At 42.2% G+C, this 23,834-nt stretch overlaps 3 protein-coding genes across 4 annotated transcripts; 2 read left to right on the plus strand and 1 right to left on the minus strand.

Annotated features, from left to right (window-relative positions):
• The first annotated feature begins 6,261 nt into the window (after positions 1-6,261).
• On the plus strand, positions 6,262-13,863 carry hgd (homogentisate 1,2-dioxygenase). 2 transcript variants are annotated; one of them, XM_085362971.1, is made up of 15 exons: positions 6,262-6,440; positions 7,244-7,332; positions 7,618-7,689; positions 7,828-7,916; positions 8,020-8,125; positions 9,044-9,103; positions 9,189-9,280; positions 9,375-9,409; positions 9,510-9,589; positions 9,879-9,978; positions 10,927-11,051; positions 12,755-12,859; positions 12,950-13,076; positions 13,315-13,496; positions 13,578-13,863. In XM_085362971.1, the coding sequence occupies exons 3-15, from the start codon at positions 7,621-7,623 to the stop codon at positions 13,719-13,721; spliced, it is 1,314 nt and encodes a 437-aa protein (XP_085219097.1). In that variant the 5' UTR covers positions 6,262-6,440; positions 7,244-7,332; positions 7,618-7,620; the 3' UTR covers positions 13,722-13,863. The 2 variants fall into 2 exon arrangements, with proteins under 2 accessions (XP_085219097.1, XP_085219096.1); XM_085362970.1 differs by lacking the exon at positions 7,244-7,332 and having other exon boundaries at positions 13,578-13,862.
• Positions 13,864-14,305: 442 nt separating this feature from the next.
• On the minus strand, positions 14,306-16,850 carry ndufb4 (NADH:ubiquinone oxidoreductase subunit B4). Its single transcript, XM_085362451.1, has 3 exons — positions 16,663-16,850; positions 15,267-15,410; positions 14,306-14,459 (listed from the first exon to the last, which is right to left on the minus strand). The coding sequence occupies exons 1-3, from the start codon at positions 16,837-16,839 to the stop codon at positions 14,397-14,399; spliced, it is 384 nt and encodes a 127-aa protein (XP_085218577.1). The 5' UTR covers positions 16,840-16,850; the 3' UTR covers positions 14,306-14,396.
• Positions 16,851-16,945: 95 nt separating this feature from the next.
• Positions 16,946-17,725, plus strand: LOC146625751 (sperm-associated antigen 16 protein-like). The gene has a single exon (XM_085362206.1). It carries the CDS (start codon positions 16,946-16,948, stop codon positions 17,723-17,725), a length of 780 nt encoding a protein of 259 aa, XP_085218332.1.
• The last annotated feature ends 6,109 nt before the right edge of the window (positions 17,726-23,834 follow it).

Below are 23,834 nucleotides of genomic sequence, written 5' to 3' on the forward strand. Positions count from 1 at the left end.
TGTCTGAGTTTTATGTAAATTCTTTTTTTCCCTTTTTTTTTTTTTTTTTTTGCTTTAATGTGATAAAAGTGCATTTTTAAAACCTCGGCCTTTGTAGATCCGAACAATATTTTCCACGAGAAAAACAATGGCCAACCTCAAAACATAACTCAGTGTGTCAGTAGCTTGGATGATCCCCTGACTGGCTCTTTTGTGTCTGTCTTGCTGTCTGTCACAAATCTCAGTATACCTTGACCCTGGTGCAACACCCACAGTGACAGAAAGTGTACCGTGATAACTTCCTTGCTGTGGGGGAGTGTGCCTGGAAGATGGACTAGGTGTGGGCGCCTCTGGGTGTGGGTCTCCTTGTGTGTGCCTGTGTGTGTTTACACAATTATGTGTACTCATGTGTGTACCATAACATATTGTCTAAGGAGACAGAGAGAGTGCAGTTCAGACTTCCTCTCTGTGGGGTGTGCGGGGCCTGTAGATGGGAAAGGAATAAATCCAATATAGATTGCAGGGCTGCGCTGCCTCCCGCTGGGGACCCTCAGACTTGCAGGCCAGGATCGAAGTGCTTTTCTCCACCTAAATTGGCCCGAGAGGCCGCAGGAGCAGCCGAGCTACACCCCCAGCACTGGGACTGCCTACGACCTAATGATGGTGCTGGGGACAGACGCAGATATACTCATGCGTACACACAGACGGAGATGCACGCGTTTTATACGTACACACCCGAAACTCACACGCAATCATGGCCAGATTGATATAACATCAGTCACACTCTTGCACCAGTCAAACACACACTTTGAGAAGAAAACCACACAGATATAAACACACCCTCCTCGTTCTCTGATGTTGAACACACTCATTCCTTGTCCAAAGACCATTCACCTCAAGCCTTCCTCTTCACATCTTAGGCCACCCCTCAAACCTACCTCAGCTAAACTACAGATTTAGAGGAGGCATCCTCACTACCTGTTCGCACACTCCAGAGAGGGAGGAGTGAATAGCATAACTGGCACCACACCAAGTGTCTGGACTGATATGCACTGCTACCATTTGGTTCCCCTGCAAGGAAAACACCACCAGCTCCCCAATGCCATTACGCTTCCTGCCAAACGTCCCGGCACTGTCATTTTGGTTCTGTCCAGGGAGCTAATTCTATTTGTGATGATGTGCCGCTGGGAAGGGTCCAGAAACAGTGTGACAAAATATCCTATAGATGGACATTTGTGGCTCAGTGAGTCTCGGTACCCGCTCGCAGGGCATTAAATGAACTACATAGCTCATCTCTAGAGTGTAGAGCTGGAAGATGTCATGAAAGACCGTGTGCCTTTTGCAGATACAGTTACATTTCTGCATTTTATAAACCATTTTAAATCACTTTTCTTTTCACGGGAAGATTTACGTCATCTTTCTAAACAGATTATTCTATAATGCAGATCGTAGCGCGATCTCACCAGCTCGCACGTCACAGTCTTGCTGGCTGTCTTCTCTGTTGCAGGGAACTCACTTATTACAAAATGAGTGTGGTTAAAAAGAGGATTCAGTGTTTTTAAACTGTTTCGTGGTTACTGCAAAGTGTAAGAGTTTATAGATATGCTATACCGTTTGCTTTGTAAGGCAGGACAGAGCTTTCCCATCCTGTAATAACACTGCTATAGAGCCACTGATATCCTGCTTTTTTGTGTTTGCACTACCATCTTGTATCTTTTCTCTCCTTCGTTTTGTCTTCTCTACTATTTTCCACTTTGTATTTTCTCCCTTTCAGCTCGCTCACGCCTCTCTTGTCTCTTGATACTGACACATCTTTTACCCTGTTGTCTTCAATAGTCCACTTGTGTCTTTGCTATGGAGCAATTCATTCAGTTGTCCCTGGCTACACCCGGCTGTTTTTTTGCTTGCAATTTTCACGTATCGCCTTTTATTTATTTATTTTTAAAATTTAATAACTCATCTATGCCCTTGGGGAAAGCACATTTTGAGTTTATGCGTGTGTGTTTGTGTGCGGCGCAGACACAGAGGATGCATACTAAATATCCTGAATGCAAAGATAAGTACGTGCAGTACACAAACATAGGCCAGAAACACATACACGACAAAATCCTTTTGACATCAATAATTGGTAAATCCTCTGATTAACTTGTAAGAATTGTCCTTAGAGTGCTTAAGTAATTGTGTTTGTGTGTGTCCTTTTTTATTGCATGCACCCCCTCTCTGTAAAGCACATCTTTATAACCAAGCAATTCCAAAGCAATTTTCTCTGTGGGAGGAGAGTGTAATTTTCTATTCTGTGACACTGTGATGTGTAAGAAACTGGGAGCTGGCGCTAAAAGGTGTCTGTAGTGTGTGTCTTGGTGTGGGTGTGAGCCACTTTAATGGCCAACGCGGGGCGGGTGGCGGTGGTGGTGAGCGGGTGCATGTCAGGAAGGCCATCATTTAATGACTCCCAAATAGTGCCCTCCTCGTTAGAGCTATCGTCCTGGAAACGCGGGGCTGTGAACCACGAGAGCGCCACACGCTGCAACAGTCTTTTATCTTCATATTAAACCATTTGCATAACATTACCACGATAGATAAGATTCAGGAGATACTCAACCTACTCAGGGAGCGACAGAGAGAGAGTAGACACAGGAGACACAGAGAGGGTATACTACATGTCCTTGCAAATCTAATCAGCGTTAAATGGAGCTGTCAAATGTGTGTGTGTGTTGTGTGAGTGTGCATTTGCTACTGGAAGGCTCATGTCAGGAGTCATTTAACATTAAAGCGCAACAGTATATAACAGGGCTGTAATTACAAAATGCAAGAATCCAGATGTGACATCTAAATACAGCAGTCATTTATCGGTGATACACAAAATAACACCAAATGGCGTGTGTACTTATATGTCCTTCACAAAGTTGAGTTTTAATGTTTTCTTTTTCTTAACGTGTCGCACAAATTGTGTTTGTGGCAGCAGCTCTACAGAATACAAAGAAGTAGCTAATTAGAACAAATTACATTACTAGCATTTTCAAAATTGCAGACATTATTTACATTGACGGCAGCATTTTGTGCAGCATCAGCAGACTAACAAAAGGCTGAAATTCGTGTTTTTTATAGGCACACCGAGCTATGCTGTTTAAAGTGGTTTGCTCTGTTCTGAGGACTGTCGGATCTGCAGCTGCTCTTCCCTGCTCAAAGAAGAAAAGACTTATTCCAACAGAAAGAGCAGGAAAATGTGCAAGCACACGCTAATTAGTTGTTGCTACTTGCCACTACCCGATTAGCACAGTCAAGAGTCCTGTTGATCTGTACAGTATATTGCGATTAGTATGGATATAGTGTATGCCACTCTGCCACGTCTAAGCCACTCACAGGTGGAGTGAATAGCATCGACCATCTCATTACAAGTCTCTGTTCTTCGCAATCATGTGGATTAGTAACACTCCCCGATGGCACCAGCCTCCAGCTGGACAATGTGCCTCGCCCCCACCAGTGGCTCTGGTTATTAAAATCCTGTATTGAGCCTGAAGCTGAGCATTTCTTTGTCGCTATCTTGGCATTTTGAAACTATATGTGATAAGTGACGGATACTTCAGTTTACAGAAGGTAAGGCTAAGCCCACCCTGCTTTATCGTCCTTTTGGACACAAATAGGGAAGATAAGAAATGAAACTAGAGACCGAGAGCGTGAACTGACCAGGAAAGTACTTTCTGCAGTCATACTTCAAGAAGCAGAGGGCTGTTTTCCTATTAATTTCTATACATCTATAATTTTTTTTGTAGCCAGATCCCTGTTCTTCATTAGGAATTAAGATTTTAGGCAATTCATCTTAAGCTTTACTATGTTGATACTTTACTTAATACTCCATAAGAGCTACTTAGGAACTGCTCACAAAGAGCCCAAAGTGCTGAACTGTTCTCAAACCTCCACAGATCCCAAACCGGTCGAGCATCTGGAAGCTGTATCGGAATCAAACCTTCACCACTGCAGCCCCCTAGTTCCTGTGTCCAAACCGAGATAGATTTGAGCTGTTTTGATGACATGAAGAGGACTTGCACAATATTTGTAACAAGGTTTTAATGTTGTGGCTATAAACACACTGGATTACAATTCCCTGCTCAGACTCTGGTAGAAGTTTAAGTGTAGTTTAAGGGTATAAATAGTATATTTTAAAAGTATTATGACAAAGCTTCAGGTGAATGCTTCAGGCCCTGACACTGACTCGATAAGAGAAAATACCATTGTGCTGTTCAGCTATGGTTTTATGTATGTGTGGGTAGATGATCACTGATCGACAGCTTCCTGACTCTGCTTGCTTGAAAATACCCAGTGGAACAGGGCAACATATAATTTTTATGTGTATTACCACGCATTGTCCCTAGCATACATCTGATCAGTTTGTGAAAAACAAACAAACAACAAATAAATAACAACTGTGAGCCATACAGGACACTTAAAGAACTAATTCAACCGAATAACATACCAGAAAATCGTTTTTTAAAAGGTTAATCTCTCTTTGATATTTTTAACAATACTTTACCTGAATAATGTTTTTGTTTCTCAAAGCAGAAAAAAGGTTTTGTCCTTAATGCCTGTCACAATAAAAGACTGTACACAGAAAGGTCTGGGCACAGATTGAAAGATACGCTGTGTCCTGGATCGGGTGGTATATCACGGAGGATTTGACACTATGTTTTCTTTCTGTGTGTATTTTGAGTGAACTGAACCTTTAATGGTAAGACTAAGGCTAAGGGGGCAAAAATGAGTGTAGGCTACTTGCGTGTGATATGAAAGGCTACAGATGCCATCACAAAACAGAATACTTACTCTATGTGTGTGTGTGTGTGTGTGTGTGTGTGCGATAGAGAAAGAGAGAGATTGCTTGTTTATGCACACTGGGATAGACTGTGCCAGGTGAGTGTACCGTTTACCATCAAACCATTGAATTCAGCAGGCATCTAATAACAAAGCATTTATGGCCCACTTACGCATGCATAGATATAACTGTCAGTAGGAAACAACAGTCCCTTTTCTCCGTCTCCAGCTATTTCTTCTTCTCTTAAAACACACAGGCACCATCCGGATTGGAATTCTATCATCAGACTCGGGGATGAAATTAAAATCGCTCATTTTCTTTCTCCATACAAGGAGCAGATCAATTTCCGGAGACTGGGACGTGATATTTTCCTGCCATTGGGCTTTCTCGTCTTTGGCACAGCACCCTGACTGGCTGCCAGCAGGAGGCCCGGGCCTGACTGCACGCCTCGCCGGAGAACAGTTACTTCTGCCGCGGCGAGTTTATTTGCGCCTCGCTATGAGAATTGCCATCATTTACCCTTCCCCAGCGCCCCCCTCCAGAAAGAGAAAAGAAATAGACAAGCAGGGAGAAGCGAGGCAAGAATGAGAAAGGCGAAATTGATTCTTTTTGATACATGCTGCCTGGGGGACATTAGGCACACCTCGTTTGACCACCTATTTCAAGAAATGAACTGAATAAATTTTGCGTGAAGTAATGTATAGGCCTTTTAGAGGCCTCGCGCTGTTGTTTTCGCTTTATGAGGAACGACGGGCTCGCTGCAGCGCGCAGAGGTCATCTGAACAGACGCGAATCCTGGTTTTAGGAAAACGAAATTAATTGTAGCTGTACAAGAATGATAACCCACTTTACATGAAACAAGAAGTGAGATTGTGTTGAGCATGGCGAATGTGCTGAAAACACTGAAATCTGCAGGACTGGCGGGCCCCGGGGGTCAATGGCATATTAAACAATTCACGCAGATTGAGCAATGCCGCTAAATATTGGGCTACACTGCAAATATGGGGCCTTAAGCCATTGAACAAACTCTTGTTGCCCAGATGTTCGCTTTGCAGGACGTGGGGATGTGCATGGCGCCCGTGTTTGCACAAGTAGTGCGCATGAGGTTACCACTTCAGCAGAATGAGAACTCTGGCATAATATGTTCTGCGTATGATGCAAGCTTCTGACCGCCTACCCGTTGTTACGCCCCACTTAAAAACGAAGTGTTGTCAATACATTTTTCTCTGTATGCGCTGTCAGTGATAGGATCGCTGTGCCATTTAAAACCATGACTTGTACTTTAATCCCTCCGTGTTCCTTACCTGCATCACAAATTTCTTTTTAGTCGGTCCTTGTTTGTCCTGGCAGGGACACCGGCCCTTGTTTGTGCACACTTTGACCATCCGACCCGTCCTTTCCCTTTTACGTGTCCCCCAGCTGTTACGTCACAGAGCCAGTCAAGGCCTAATTAAACCCAGATTGGGAAAGCGTATAAATCCCAGCCCCTTTTCCCCAGTCTGTCCAAACAGCAACATGCAGACACCCCGAAGTGGATTTTAGTCGAAGGGAATACATTAAGAAGAAAACTGCAAGTCGATCCGTAACCACTGTGAAACGCTCAACAGCTGCTACAGAAAAAGTTCTGACACATAGCAAAATGGCTGGACTCAAGGTAAGACAATTCCTCGAAGCAAAACTGTTGCTAAATGTGTAAATATTCAATTATTATCGCTTATGAGCTGCGTCTGTGTCGACTATCAGACTGTGCATGCATGTGGAGTTAGGGTGCAGAACTATATCATCATTGTAATACAGAAGAAAAGTTTGTATTTTTTATTTATTTGTTTTGCACCAGAATGTGTGAAATTCATGCGCCTTAAAGCCACCACAGCTCCTGTGGCCGCAGACTGAAGGGAGGCGTTTCCTCCAACCAATCAGAGCGCTGCATTTTGCAGCTGCCCAGATGTGGTTTGAAGTGCCTAAATCTTTTTTAATTTCATTGGGAACGCTTCAATTTAATTGCAAAAACATGATTTTAAACCCCAGTTTTCCAATTTATTGCCATTGCTGCAGAATTATGGTGATGGGCTGCATTAAGTAGGCATTTGCTTAGATTACTTTTTTTTTTTATATAGAACCTTTAATATTTGACTGAAGGTTTCAAAGTCATGACACTTACTCAAATGCAAAGCTTTGTCTATAGTGGAATAGTTAACAAACTATCCAAGGACTGCTGGGATCATTGCCAAGTCTAGCTTTGCTGCTCTAGCTCTAATAAACTTTTAAGAGGACAGAAAACTGACTTTGTAAAGCATTCCTTCAACTTGGGACACTCTGGAGCTTCCAACAAGCACTTTGGCACATGATCACGCACACATGGAAACCATCTGTGTCTGTGAGTGTGCTTTCTTGCAAACTCACAATGACTCAGCAAGATGCGTGTACACTGTGACAAGTTTGATCCTCCTGTGGCAGAAGAGACGCGATCAGTAGAGGTGCAGGCGAGATGCAGAACAACACTCTTATCCTAGATGGAACATTGATCAAAACATGCTGCAGAGGATGTAAGTGTAATTAGGCTGTTTCTGTGGCACAATAACACAAAATAATGGATGACTGCAAGGGGGGAAATTTGGCATAACTGCAGTTTGTTTTATCATAGATCTAATGTGAATCAATATGACAACAATTAACAAAAAGACAAGCCTTAATGACAAGCCTTCAAGTTTAATTATAACCAGCATGAACACATTTATCCTGCATTACAATGAAGCTGCATGATGTATTTTTTTATTTTTCACTTCAACTTGTCTCCATTTGTGTGTTGGATGTGTGTTTGTCTCTTTCAGTACATGAGCGGTTTCGGGAACGAGTTCTCATCTGAAGACCCTCGCTGTCCTGGATCCTTACCCGAGGGACAGGTAAAAACCCACACTGGGCTCCTTTTGTTATTTATTCATCATTATTTTCTAATTGTTGAAAATGAGGGTAATTGAACACCATATATAGTGTACATATACACACATTACAGCATTTTTTTATGTTCCATGTGCTTGCAGAATAATCCCCAGGTCAGCCCATATGGCCTTTATGCCGAGCAGCTCTCCGGCTCTGCCTTCACCTGCCCGCGTCCAGCCAATAAGAGGAGGTGTCCTTTTCTGTTTGAAACCTAAATCAGACTTTATAGTGACTCCAAATGGATCCCAGACAATATGGATAACTAAACATTTCCCTTCCTCTTCTTTCTCTAGCTGGTTGTACCGCATCCTTCCATCTGTTAAACACAAGCCATTCACCTCGGTTCCCTGTGGAGATCTAACAGAGAACTGGAACGAAGTGGAGCCTGATCCTAACCAGGTATATCAACACAAGGAGTCCCTGCTCATTTTGGGCTTAGTTACAAATCTTTCATCGCTTTTACATCTGTGTGGTTAATGTTCAGCCGAAGCCATAACAAAGTTTAGCATAGCATAACCAAATCTATGCACTGTCTTCTCTAAACCTCACATTAATGCGGTTTAATTGTGGTAAATGACACTGTTTGGGGGCCAGCAGATTCCCTTCATTTTCAGTATTGTGCCTTTAGCTTCACATTTACCACACAGCCTCCAAAGCTATACCGATGTTTTCGACAAGGAAACAATTTCAAGCTCTTCACACTGTTAAAAGTAACAGTGTTGTTTCAATCCATTAAAAATGCTGGCGACATAAGAGCACATAAAGCCACAAATTTCAAATCTGTGATTGGTGGCGACATGCTGTACGTGACACCATCATCATCAAGTTTGTCTGTTTCAGACAAGTTTACGAAAAGCAATGATGAAGCAGTGTGTGAATGTGAGAGTGAATGAATAGTGGAATTGTAAAGCGCTTTGAGGTTCTCGAAAAGCGCTATATAAATGCAATCCATTATTATTATTATTATTATTAATAAACAGTAGATATATTTATATATAGTAACTTATTTAGAAAATATTTTCCATAGATTGATTTCTTTAAATACACTGAAGGTGCACAATAGGTACACTACAACGAACCGCTTCAAGTAAAAGTTAGTATTTTGCAAAGCAATCTACTGCTACTCATAAATAGAGGTAAATACTGTAAATACTAATAGCTGGGAAATAAATATAAACAGCAAGCTAGTAAGTAACAAAAACAAACATATTTAAAGAAGCTGTAAAGCAGGCCCACGGTGAAATAATGGTGGTTCTTATAATTTTACAGTAAAAATTTGTTACAGTGCAGATTCTGACTCTGAGGTTTCTTTCACAGCTTCGATGGCTGCCATTCACCATCCCCAAAGCTACAGAGAAGAAAGTGGACTTTGTGGCTGTAAGTCAAGCTAATTATTTCTCTTATTTTGAATTTTTATGAAAATTTCCATCTGATTTTATTTGCGTCCTTCTCCACATTTCAGGGTTTGCATACTGTCTGCGGTGCTGGAGATGCCAAATCTCGTAATGGCATTGGCGTCCACGTGTACACCTGTAACACCTCCATGGTCGACAGGTGAGAATGTATAAATTATGTGACGAAAGGATATATTTTTATTGATGAAAAACATTTCCAGCCTTCCTTTGATCTTATTTTATTCTTGTTCCAGGTGCTTCAACAACTCAGACGGAGACTTTCTGATTGGTGAGGAAAGGAGCGCTGTTGTGATAGCTCAAACATCAGCCTGCCTTCTTGTTCAAATTTTCTTTTCTCTGTGTCTCTCTTTGTCTGTTTGTGTGCGCAGTCCCTCAGCAGGGAGAGATCTTGATCACCACAGAGTTTGGGAAGATGATGGTCGAGCCGAACGAGATCTGTGTCATCCAGGTGGGCTGTATGTTTTCCATTTCCCCTGTTTTCAAAGAAATCTGCCGTTGTGTCTGCCCCAACATCCCACTTACCATATTTAGAAAGGCATTGTTTGGTGCTTTTTGAAAGTGACCTCAAAAATAAGCGACGGTGGAAAAGAGGTTTTAAGCTACCGAAAGCCTGACCACCTGGACAGCAGCACGTGTGCTTTTCAAAGTCCGTTCAGAACTGAAACAGCACACAGTTGATACTTAATAGGACACAATTTCCTCTCACTGCCACTTTTCACATTTTTTTTTTTTTTTAGCAAGGGATGCGCTTCAGTGTGGATGTGTTTGGGGAAACCAGAGGCTACATACTCGAGGTGTATGGTGCCCATTTTGAACTGCCTGACCTTGGCCCAATAGGTTTGTATGATATTTGTGAGTCTATATAAGTGCAGCATACGTCTTTGTCTTCACTTTTCCTTGAAACGTGCTCACCAAGCTCCTTTACATCTATGTCTTGGAACAGAATGTCCATGTCTAAAACTGTTCACACTTTTCTCTGCGTAACTCACTCTGTGCTCAGAGGATAAATCTTGCTTAGAAATTTTATTAAGGAGATTAACATCTGCTGTTTTGTTTATAGAGTACATATAAAAAGCAACAACAACACAAAATCCTTCTTTGAGCAGCATATTGCTGTTAGATATTTAGGAAACTAGTGACTAGCTTGTGATTTCTGTGTCTTCCTACATATAACAAAAATATTTCTTGCACCCACCAAAGATGTTTTGGCTTTCCGACAAAGCATCATGGCTCTAAAAATAATGTTTTATCATTAAATGTATTCGCACCTACAATTGTTTTAATCTTTATTTTACCTTTATTCACTAGCTGGGCCCACGTCCTCACTTTAGGTTGGACAGCGTTTTAGTAGGTAAAGCTGAATGCTTTGACATGGCTTGAGGGAAGGCCTCGAAGGGGAGTGGTGATGGCTCCCTGCCCTGGCAGACCCCCATGCACCAAATAGAAATGAACAAGTTAAAGAATTGAAAACAAGGAGGCAGGGAGGGTGGGGGAGGTAAACGAGAATGAACAGCTTGCAGAACTGGGTGAACCTATATAGACGACAGCGTGTTTGGAGGCGTGGTCCTGCTCCTGAAATTCCAATACATAATCTCCAAATAGTTAAAATATCAAAAAAATGCACAGCTAAATTGCTAAATAAGCTAACACCTTAACTACATGAAACAACCTGTGATTACATGATCTGTCACCCCCAATTGTTTCCTATTTTTTTTTATTGTTATCATTGTCATCATGGTTATGCCTACACTGCCTTTACTTTGACACTTTGCGTGTGTTTTGCAGGAGCCAATGGTCTGGCTAACCCGAGAGACTTCCTGTGTCCGGTTGCATGGTATGAAGATCGCAAAGTGCCCACTGGTTACACCGTCATCAATAAATACCAGGGGAAGCTGTTTGCATGCCAACAGGTGGCTATTGTTGCACACAACTTTATCTGTATCACTGTACTTCCACGTGTACCTGTGGTCTGACAGGGACACACACACACACATACACACATGGCTTACTTGCCCTATTACCCTATTTAGTTTTGTGTCTACTTCAGTGAACGCCATCGAACTGCCGCAGTGACTAACAGGAAACTGTCCAAGTGAAGCATATGATCCATTAGCTGCTCCTGCCGACTGAATTGCCATCCCTGATGATTTAATATCGAAGCATTAGCTGTTATCCATTCAGCAGGTTTCCGCCTCGACTCCCTTATGAGTCTTAATCACTCATAATTAGTTAAGGCATTCTGGAGCTGCAGACAGTGTACCTGTGAAGCTTTTGCTTTGTAGGAAAAAACCTTTTTCAAGTTAAGCATTAATTTCAACATATTTCAGCCGGGGAATGATCCTCCCCCTCCCGAAATGTCCTGTTGGGCGCATAATTGGATCGACACATAATGTCTGACAGGAGGTTTTTTACTGAGGCAGGGAGGAGGTGGGAGGAGAGGTTTGTCAGGGGTGGGGGTTGGGGGGGTTGTAACCGTGGAAACCATGTCAAACCACACTGTTATTATTCATCATAGGAAGTACACTAGGGCAAGATACTGTCTTTTCTTTTTTTGAAGCAAAACAGACCTCTTCCCATCTTCCTCTCTGCTTCTGCTTGAGTATCTGCCACCAGTTATATGCTCTTCCCAGAGAGTGGACCAGAGAGGTTGCAGGGTTAAGAAAATAAGATGGGGCGGTGGAGGCCTCGTATAAGGGAAGATGCTGCCGCTCCTGCCTGGTCCTGCTGTTTTGTTCCCCCGCAGAGTGCCGAAATTGCTCAAATTAACTTATTATTTGCTTGACTGGACCAATATGTTTGTGTTTTGTGTGCGTGTGCGCGCAAGTGCTCGCTCGCCTCCATTTTCCTCCCTTCATTTTAATCGAATGTAGTGGAGTTATCACAGATGAATGTCCAAGAAATTACCTGCACTGGATTTCCCGAAGGCCTCTTTGTACATCGACTACTGTCAGTTGAGTGTGTGTTAAGTTGTTTTCGGCGTTCATTAGTCACGAATGTTTGCGTGTGTGAATGCATCTGTGTATGTATATGTATTTGCCAGTATTCGTCATTGGTGTGTATTAGCTGTTCGTGTGTGGAAAAGCTTGTGTGTAAAGGAGCAGGGAGGTCAGTATGGAGGCAGCTTGAGTTGTAATGAACTATATTGATTTTAGAGTTGCTGTTGAATGTCTTTTTTCGCAGTGACATTATCAGAACAGAGAAACTATATAAAATTGCTGTGGTTTTAACAATCAAGATAAAGAAATATCTCTGCACCCACTGCTTCCCTCTCCCCATAACTGCGCTGCTGCGAGCGTCAAAATGCTCAAAGTTTGGGAAAGTTTGATTGTGAAGCCAATTACCCCATAATACCTGGAGCCTCGTATCACAAAGAAAAGGGGGGAATGAAAGAGAAGAAAGGATGAAAGAAGCACACCCTCTTTCACAATCAACCCTTTTCATTATGACCAGTTTTTTTCTCTTTATGTGAAGAAGTACTCTCTCTGGGAATTTAAGATTACAAAGACATTATTCATTGTTCCGTTTTCCCTGTGAAAAGCTCAATTTAAAGCCTTTTGTGTTTGTTGCTTGGGTAGACTCCTCTTATTTGTTTTGTTCTGTGCTCTGCACGTAGGATTTCTCGCCATTCAATGTGGTCGCCTGGCACGGTAACTACACGCCTTACAAATACAACCTGAAGAACTTCATGGTTATCAACTGTGTGGCCTTCGACCATGCGGTGAGAGTTGAGTTTAGGGACACGCCAATAGCACTTTTGAATGCAAAAAGCCGTGCTCCTCACCCGCATGTTTATGATCTCTCTATATAGGATCCATCTATCTTTACTGTGCTTACTGCCAAATCCACTAGACCAGGGGTTGCCATTGCTGACTTTGTCATCTTCCCCCCACGGTGGGGTGTGGCTGACCACACCTTCCGTCCACCATACTATCACCGTAAGACACACGCACACACACATCCATTTACCCAGCCTGTGTCAAGGCAGTAGGTGAGAACAAACCACCTGCTGTATGACTCACTTCAATGGAGACCCCACAATAGTCTCCTTTTGTCCGATTTCATTGCAGACCTATAAGGCCATCTAGCGGAAATCAGTGTTACACCTGGCACATTCAACAGCAAACTAGACACATGACGCTGCTGTGTTACAGCTCCTCCTGCTTGTCACTGTAGGTAACTGCATGAGTGAATTCATGGGTCTGATCAAAGGCCATTATGAGGCCAAAGAGGAGGGTTTCCAGCCAGGAGGGGCCAGTCTCCACAGCATAATGACCCCGCATGGCCCGGACGTGGACTGCTTTGAGAAGAACAGCACTGCTGAACTCAAACCTGAGAGGGTGGCTGAGGGAACCATGGTAAACAAACAAAATATATATATGGTTAACACATGACCAAGTCGGTATCGTTTATCACAGCGTGCTTTTTCCTATCACCAGGCTTTTATGTTTGAGTCGTCCTTCAGCATGGCGGTGACAAAGTGGGGTCTTCATACATGCCAGAAGCTTGACAAGAACTACTACCAATGTTGGGAACCTCTACGCAGCCACTTTAACCCCAACTGGAAGCCCGGCAAACAGTAGAAACCCAGTGATTCAGAATGCATTAAGAGCAAACAAATCAAAAATAAATATATCAAAATAAAAATTTCACTTCTCGCAATCCAATGATTTATTTGTGTTCCCCGAGTAGATCTGTTGACAGAATAAACAGGAAGAATAAAGTAATTTCCTTCTCACAGAAGTATAAAACCAAATTGTCGTCACATGTGTATTTTTATTTTTAAGAAACATAACTGCAAAATTTAAGGAACAATAAGAGGCAACCTTAGACCAGCATTCTGTTTTACTGAGAGGTGTTTGGTAGGACCACTAATGACCCTGTCTTTACCCCTCATGCCACTGTTGTACCAATATTGCCATTATCCTTTAATATCTAAATGACACTGCAGTGCTTCTTTATTTGACTATATATATAGTCTTGCTTTATGTGAAACGGGGATCATTGATATCAGCATGTCTTGCATTTTCTTTTCCTGTGCCAATCTGAACTTATGTGAGAGGGGGGAATCGAGTCCTTCAGTCTGCAAGTAGATCCTCCTTGCCTCTGTGTATAACTGCAGACATGCAAATGGTACTTTCACACATGAAAGCCACGTAACTCTGGTTTGACAATATAATTTTATTCGGTTAATAATAATTACACACATGGACATCATCTCTAGAACACACAGGACGAGGGTCTTTCTACACCCGGGCTCAAGATGACAAACTGAACTTGCGCTCGAGGGTACCGGCCTTAATTTGCTCCTCCTTCCTATCCTGTAAAACAGATGACAAACAGATGATAGGTTAGTGCGGTTTCCATAGAAACAAAGTCATATCGCCCTCACCCTCATCACCTTCCAGACGTTTTCTCAAACTCCATGTTTTATGAGTGAGCTTTTTATGATTTTCAAGCAGCTTTCCCCCCCCCCCTTCCCAGCACCAAAAAAGGGGGGTTGGGACAAATATGATAGCCCAGCAGTGTGACAATTGGACCAAATTCTCCCTGGAATCTCAATTGGCGAGGACTTTGACGGTGAATCTCCATGACAATGGGGTAGAAAATGAAAGCAGGCAGCATTTTGGATGAAGCATTCATTTCTAACATGAGCGGGTCTGTGTCAAAAGAAAGAAAACCAGATCAACGGTGCACCTACATGGGAATAATGAGTCCCAATCTTCAACTAAATAGCTTTTCAGGTTTCTATGACAGCATTTGTCACCAAATCACATTTTATGAATACCCAGATCAAATACTCTAAATGGTCAAATTATTACAGTGGCTGAAAAATGACCACTATTGTAACAGTGTAAAGTAACCAGGTAATCAATACTGAATTGTTTTGTTTCCTGCAATAAATGCATTGATATTTTTTTAACCTCCAACAATACATGGCAATTTACTCCTAGTTTCTAGTCTCACACGTGCCTTTAGACAGCCTAAAGAGGGCCAGTGGGGCTTAAATTGTGGTTCAAGAGCTCGCAACAAACTTTTGTGATGAGAAAACACAGCTGAGCCGATTAAACTACCCATTAAGATCAAGCAGACAGCGAGTGAGAAGGCTAGTGTTTCTTGTCTCATACCCTGTCTGTCTTGAAGATGTAGTAGAGGGCAAAGAGAGGTACAACTCCAAACATTGCACCCAGCAGAGAGGTCTTGTTTGTAGGCCTGAAGTGTGCGTAGGGATTGCCTCGTGCGTACACCCAGCGTGTCAAGGCAGGGTCTTCCTGTACAGACAGAAGTAAGCAATGACATTTATCACCATATGTAAATGTAGAATTCACAGCGGAAAAATAGACTCCAATATTTACAACAAATCAACCAAAATTTAAAAGTCTCATAGTGACGTTAAAATTATTAATATCTGTTATACTTAAACCTTTTATATTAGGTGGGGAAAACTCAGGAAACAGCAGAAAAGAGGGGGGGGGGGGGGGGGGGGGGCATTTTTCAAGGACAGGACATTTTTCCAGAAAAATCCTGGTGTACATATTTTACATTACACAGTTTACATTTACTTTACTGGTACATTTAATTTACTGGTATTGTGCTTGCTGGTCAATTTCATGAACTTAAGAGAACAAAGCCATTATAAAATGTAACAGTAAAAGTAACACAGCAAAATGTCTGCCTTTAAAACAATCACAGCACACAGTATAGATGGAAAAATGAGGTAATCCAACTACACCACTGAGTACCATAAAGACGTTATGGAAGAACTGAAGTATATCCAGCCAGATGACAAACTAAGTCAGCATGAAGAGCTGCTACAGCTACTTTGGTTGGACATCTGCTATGACTTTAAGTTTCAGTGCAGAACCTGCACTGTAGCGATTCAAGTCATTAGATATTATACATGATATTCGGTTATACTGTGTTTTGATGATTGTGGTTGACCTGTATAACAGGCCAGCATGCTGTATAACATGCTGGCCCACCATCTCTCATAAGTGTCGAGCTGGGTTGGGGTCCGGTGACAGCAAAGGCCATGGCATATGATTCAAACTATTTTATATAACGATGAAATCATTCAATGAACCGGGTGCCTAACGGATGGGGGCTACTCCAAGCTGTAAAGACATGTTTCATTACAGGATACAATGACCCCTCACACTAAAGACTGAAGTGGACCCAAACCATGTCAGCGAAATGCTCCCTAGGAGCATAACAGAATCACGAGACCCCCTAATTTAAAACACTGCAGGGGTCGGGTTTTTTCTGTCACCAGTCAGTTTTCAGAGCACACCAGGAAGAAAGCAATCTGTACTGCAGCGCACGGTTCCCAAGACGTAAACGATCTTCGTAATGCAGTAGTGACTAGCATGGAGTGGAAGGTCTCGTTTATAATCTTATCTAAAATTTAGACTAGATAAATACATAGTCACCGCTGTGCCCCGCTAATGCTACCCGTTAGCATTCTGGCCAATAACTTGAGCCCTTTTCAAGGGTGACATTGCTAACTAGCAAGTAGCCACTCACAATGAGCTCTTTTCTGTGCGGGTTATTGAGTTGCAGCTGATATTGGCGCTTCAGATTTGCTCGCAGTGCACCCCTGGCTTCTTCGGCACGCCTCTGCTCCGGCGAAAGGTTGAAATATTCGTTTGGATCCAATGTTTTTGGCCGAGTGGCCAAGGGCGCCTCTCGGTAGTCCGCCATGATTGTTTAATGACTGCTGGAACGGTGGAAACGCGAGCTTGTGAAATCTCGCGTTGAGTGAGCGCCGTATTACCATAGCAACGTCAAACTCTGGCTGAACGAAGCAATGGATGCAGCGCAGGAAAGTGAAGAGAAAGTGGCTGACGACACATCGCCTGACAGTAATGATGACTTTAAATGTGAAGACATTTCTGCAGAAGACGAATTGAGTTTAAAAGAAGGTGAAGAAGACTTGGAAGCGACGGTGAAAGCCATCCAAGACCGGGCAAAAGCCAGTGCAAGGCCCAGTTCAACCAACAGAACATCCAAACCACCAGCCGTAGTTGACTTTTTACGGAACTTTCTCTTCCAAATGGGCATGACAGAAACCCTCGATTGTTTTCAAACCGAGTGGAACGAGGTGGTGCAGAAAGGACTGCTGGAGGAAGAGGGTCTCATGGTGACCCCATTCGTTCACATTGAAAACCAGCGTCTGGAAAATGAGCTGAAAACCGCTCTGAAGGAGATGGAGGAGTACAGGCGTACAGTCTCTGCAGCAGCCGGGACTCTGGTGAGGGTGCAAAAAAACAGAGACTTTCACCGGATGCAACATAAGCGTGTTGTCCAGGAGAAAAACCTACTCATCGAGGAGATGAGGAAAGTCAAGATGCAGTGCAACAGCTACGAACCTGCGGTGAAGCGGATGAACGAGAAATATGAGGTCGTTTTAAAGCAGGTCATGCTGGCGGCTTTGGAGAGGGACAAAGCCTTCAGGGAGGTGAACTCTTCGTCAATTCAACACGACACCCTCTGTGGAGGGGAGGAACGGGGAGGAGAGGCGGGCGTAGAGAAATACCCTTCAGTGACACAGCCGAGACCTCCGGCCCCTGCGCACTCAAAAAAATAAACTGGGTTGTTGTTACATTTACAAGAGTCTAAATATTAATTTGAACAAAATAATTTAATGTTTCTATGGTGAACGTAATTAAATAATGTATGATCTGCATGGAATTCAACAAATTAATTTATTCTTGGTGAGATGACACAATGATACAATCTAGTAAGAGTGGCTAGTTGCCTGGACTCGCGAATTGCACGAGATCACACGAGATTCCAAACCACAGGAAAATCACTGGGGTTATAAGAGGCAGAAAAGCATACACACACTATGCTATATGCACTGTTACCTCACAACAAGAATGTCCTGAGTTTAAATCCAAAGACACGCAGCTAGTGGGGTTAGATTAATTGGTGATTCTACCCATATGTATGAATGCTTGTCTGTCTCTCTGTGTTAGCCCTGTGATGGACTGGTGACCACCTATCCAGGGATGACCCTGCCACTGACTGGCCCCTAATTTAAGTTATTTAAATTAAGTTGGACTCAGTTGCACTAAATGCGTACATTAAGTAGGAATAACAGAATCTCATAATGTTAAAATAACATTTAATAGCGTGGAAATCCTTTCCATTGTTCTTTTCATGTTCATTCAAACAGTTTTTAAAAAATTTTTTTTGTTCTTTTTTATTAAAAAAAAAAAAATCATTGTTGTCTGAAGGTGCTGACATGACCAACAAATTAAAAACACACAATACAAGCCCAACATTTAGTTTATAAATGAGGGCTGGGGATTAATGTTTGGTCAAGCACGCCAGCAGATTAGAGACCTGACGAGAGAAAACAAGAAAAAGTGTGCTCAATTAAAACAAGTGTCCGATGAAAGGGGACGAGTTTAAAGCTACTGGTATGGACATACATCATAGTCTCAGAGAAACTGAGATAAAGAATTACAAGCTTTAACTAAAACTTTAACTAAAACAGGAAAAAAATTAAGAGTTTCTTCAAGAGAAGAAGCAACTGGAGTGCAAACTCCAATACATGGACAAAAACCACCAAGTGCTTCAAATAATGCTTGATGAAGCACTGCATAAAAATGCAAAAAAAAAAGTGCAACAGGAAGAAATACAGAAAGAAAGGCAACCTGTTCTCCAAGACTAAGAGAAAAAAATCTAGAACTGCAAGAATGTTATAACAAAATGAAGGACAAAAGATGCAGTGGAGCTTCAATGAAATGCAGAAGAGAATGCAGGAGTTAGAAGACATGTACAACAAAGGGTTGTACAACGAAGTACAAAGCTAATACAGGAGGTGAAATCTAAAAAACTGAAAGAAAAGCTTGAAGAAAAAAAGAAGAAGCAACATTTAAGAACTGGAGAAAAGACTCAAGAAACTTGAGAAGCAAAATGCAGAAACAATCGATGACATAAAAAATCTCATCCTTCAGATAAAAGAGCTCCAGGAACAGTGCCTGAGAAAGAAGAAAAAACGCTTCCACTTTTTCAGGAAGAGGAACCCTCCTGCTTCCTCCTCCACCTCTCCTCTCCCCCTTTCTCTCCTATCACCTCTCTTTGTCCACCCCTTCCTCTTCATCCCATTTCTTTCTTTTTCACCCTCACCCCCCAACTAGTCCAGGCAGTTGACTGTCCCTTCCTCAGCCTGGTTCTTTTGGAGTTTTTTTTCCTGTTTAAAAGGAGTTTTTCCTCCCCACTGTTGCCTAGTGCTTGCTCAGAAGGAATTGTTGGGGTTTTCTCTCCTCTGCCTCTTTCCACCTTTCTATCCCTTTGTTTTTCCACCCTCTTCTTTCACCCTCTTTTCCAACCTCTTCCTTTCATCTCTCATCTCCCTGTGTTCACCTTTGAGAACAGAGAGATAGGAGGAAACAATAAAGACAGTCAATCATATTTTTACATGCATCAAATCATTGTCTTTATTCATGAATAATCTAAGGAAACAGTGGAAAAAATAACACCTCTCCAAGTCTTAAAGATAATCCTAAACTAAACAGAAACAGCTCTGCACTGGCATGCAAGCCCTGTAGGGCACCTGACAATAAGCCACTATGGCTAGTCTCCATCTTCACCTAGCACACACTAGTCCTTGAGAGCACTAGCAACTGCTGACTAAATAGCCAGTGGCTCCCCCCAGCCTCTGAAATAACAATTCAATATCAAGTAAGGATTAAATAAGTTAAAGCAATGCTTAATCTTTCATTCAAATATAATGATAAGTTAACAGTGGGGACATTAGCACAAGTATAGAAAATGTCCCAATTCTGTGAATGTTTAAAATAGATTATTTAAGTCTCCAGTACACTTGGCACATTCCCTCCTTGCCTATAAAAGGAGGCCAAAAAGACCCAGACTGGTTTGACAGTTCCTGGGTGTTGGCGGATGGAGGCCAGGTGGAGTCTGGAGGAGAGGTTAGAAACAGATCAGAAACAAATCTTAAAACGTTGGGCAGCTCTCTTCATGAGAGTTCTCTTAAAAGTAGTGTGGCAACAATATACACAACAGTTAGATGAAAGCCGCTGCAATGTGCTTAGAAGTCTGCCCCTGTCCTTTCTGTAAGTGTGTGTGTGTTGTGTGTCTGTTGTGTTTCAGAGTAGGAGTTTTGCCCTTGTCTCCACCCTGACTACTTCACACCCACACACATGTATAAAGCCAATAAAGATGATTCATTCATTTATTAATTCATTCATAATGTCCATGGCAATTGCTGGAGTCACTCAATGGTTCAGACATTATAGAAATTAACCACAAGAGGGCACTCTTTAGCAAGCTGTGGTTACTCTACTGTGACTGTAGCACACATTAACCGCAGTCTCAGAGAACAGTCTCTAGTAACATGTAAAAACAAAACAAAGAGAATCTGCTGAACAGAATTGAGAGATAAAATATTAAAGTATCAGTAAAAACCCTGCATACCCGAGTCTTTATTTTTCCACTCAGGTAAGAGTTCCTTTTGTAAGGAAATGAGCCACTAAACCGACTATGGGAAGCTACGTTATACTGTGGATGACATTCACAGCCATAATTTTTTCCTCCAGGTGGGTCAAACAAGAATCCCCGGTATTGACTTGATTGCAGAAATGTTTGAGCGTGTAGATTTTCAACCATCAGGGACAATCTGATAGTTCCGTGTGATTTTTTTTAAATCCACAAAGATGATTAAATTCAAGTAAGGCTGAGCTGTTATACACCTTGTCATTGATATGTCTGTGGTATGACAATTGGATTATGCAACACTTATAGGAATGTAAGTCCTCACAGAGCTCTCTCTCTCATCTTGAACTTCATACTTGAGTAGCAGAGTGGTACAGAGATGCTGAGAGAGCTGTTTGATCCAGAGAGGGCCGGTGTAGCTACGGAACGTGTGACCAAATGATTTATTGTCCTCTCAGGACCTTTAAAGTGCAAGCCGCTCTGCAGCTTTGAAACATCTATTTACGACTTCAAAATTCAGAGTGAGACCACACGGTTCAAAGAGACATTTAGGCTGGAATAAAATATTAAATATGTTTCTGGCCTGGCTGCCACCAGTCCCCCTGTGCTGAACTTTGAGAAGTTTTTGAAAGTATTTTTCTCGTCTTGTCAGCTCCCAGAGAGCATTTGGCATTTTATTCCTTATCAGCGATGGTACGGGATTTTTACTTTTTGATGCACTTATTCTGCAAACGCTGACAGATACCAAAGATAATAATGTGATACAGAAGCAGCTACAGACTGAGAGACAGTGGAATGAAAAGGCGTGGATGATTTCTATCAGCAGCCTGCGCTATACCTTGCAAAGCTGTAATCATTCCCAGTAATCAGAAGTCATTTTGCGCTGGTTTGGTCTTTTAAAAAAGACGTCTACGCACGAGACTTGGCTTGAAAATTGGAAGCAGGTTTCTTTTTCCGACCACAAGCCAAAATTACTTTTCTTCTTATTCATCACCGAAGGCCCCTGAAGCGGTTTGTAGACGTAGAGACAGTGACCTAATGTGTTATGCTGCTCTCTCACGGCGCTTATTCATAATATTTCCCAGCCCAGAGACTCCATTACTCTGTTGCTCATGAGGAATGTAAGTGAGGAATGTAATGTTCTTTTCCAACCTTGTTTTCACTTACAGGAACATCATTCTGCCACTTTAAGACCTCTGTAATTTCCACGAATGGCTTCAAAGCTAATGAAGTGCTGGCTGGAAGCAAGAGTCAAGTGGTATGTTATTTCCTGCCTCCCCAGCCCTTATTATCACTCGCTTTGACCGTCCATCCCTCCGCACTGATGCTTTGAGTTTGCGTAGACACAATTGCCTTTCATAGTTTTTCCTAAGAACTTATCAGCACGTAACTCCAAAGATGGCTCGGGCTGATTGGAATTCCTCCCCTGCCTGTCCCCTCAGCTCCCGTCTCCGCTGACAGCCCTGTCCACCTCACAGCCTGCGATGACCTTTAATGTCACGAAGAGGAAAGAGAATGAGAGGAACTTAACTTCCACTGTGCTTTGCTCAGGCTGAGCTGAACCCACCCGACATGCTTTCATCTCGCTGTCTCTGTGCCCATTTCTCCCATTTTACGCCCTGTTTCTGGAGCTGAATCATAACCAAGCTTGGATTTAAGCGAAGTTTTGCTCCATATCCTCTAAAATGTATTACAAAAAAATTCTCCTCTCCCAATTTATCATCACTTCTCTCTGCTGTCCAATTTAATCTGTATCTATGAAATTGGTCCACGCTGTCTGCGAATATTCCCTTCTTAATAAATCAGCTTTCCACGGATCTATATGGTGGGCATTGGGTAAAACTTACCAATATTTTCTGCTTTAATGTGCTGTGCAGGGCAGAGATTTGGGCCATGACAGTGACTCAGCAGGCATCCATCACCTTCAAGGAGAGCCACACAGATGAATAGCCTTGGGATGGAATAGACAAAATCCTGCATTTTTTTCTTTTAGCCCTCCATCACCATCCACCACAGCGTTTAGAAAATCGTCACTGACATGAAAACAGGCTGTAAAACCTGTTTTGGTGATGTGATGCTCTCAGAGATCAACTCTGTTTTTCTCCCTGTGTTTTTCCAGTTATTATGTGCTCTACAAACCAAATTTCACTAAGGTGTGTGTAACTCTTGCTGGGAGTTAGGTGGTCTCTCAATACTTTTTCAAGCTAAAAAAAAAAAGGTTAACTTGGCTGAAAAAATAGAGGACTCTGCCTGTATCTATTAAATGATCACGGCGCCTAGGTCTTGGATCCAGGATTTTTTTTAGTTTTTGTGGGTTCATGATTTGTTTTTGTTTTGAGAAAGAGTTTAGATTCCAGCTTTATAGCTTTTCCAGCTTCCTGTGTGCTTAAGAGGTCATTTGTGCCTCTACTTCCTTGCTTTGGTTTTGTTTATTGGTTTGTTAGTTTCCTTTTGTGCTCCCTTTGTTCATCCAGTCTTGTTTCTGTGTTAAGCTGGTTTGTTTGGGTCTCTGTCTAAGTGTTAGTGATAGTTCCTCTTTTATTTTGACAGTCATTTCCCCTCATGTTTTATATTTAGTTCTTTTTCCCTTGTCTGGTCCTTTGTGATTAGTGTCAGCTGTGCTCCCACCTGTTTTTCCCTCAACACTGTGCTCTCCCCTTGTTCTGTGGTTTCCCTTTGATGAGTTTAGCATTTTTGGCCCCAATCCTACCTTGTTTTTGTATTTTGGAAGATACATAAGCATTAAAGGTGCATTTTGAGTTAATTTCTTGTCTACTGAGTCCTTCATTTGGGTCCAAATCCTGCCTGTCACACAGCTGTTTCATGACATAAATCCAAAATCTTTCAGCACCTCTAAAACAAAGTCATGTTTCATTGTTTAATATCCCTAAAAAACAAACAAACAAAAAACCAAACAGCTTTCTAAGGTAGTGACTTCCTCAATTCTAGCTCTTTGTAAGACCATCGTGAACAGATGGAAATGGTCAGCAACAATACTCATGAAGGCTGTGCTGTTTAAACACTGATCAGCTGGTACTAAGGGGAATGGATCTGGTTCTGAGAGCAGGAGCCCCACTCACCTGTTGTTCAAACTTTCTGTTTCCAAGGAGCAGCCAATCAGAAGAGGGCTAGCTAAATGAGAGAAGAGCTCGTTTTAGAGATTGGATGAACTGAGAGTCTGCTCCAAGTCTTAGTATAAGATAAATAAGGGTTATTTTAAAACATGCGTCATG

Source organism: Diplotaxodon limnothrissa, linkage group LG9 (genome assembly GCF_057381915.1).
Source record: "Diplotaxodon limnothrissa isolate DT_005_m linkage group LG9, D_limnothrissa_male_GT1.1, whole genome shotgun sequence".
Lineage (NCBI taxonomy): Eukaryota > Metazoa > Chordata > Actinopteri > Cichliformes > Cichlidae > Diplotaxodon > Diplotaxodon limnothrissa.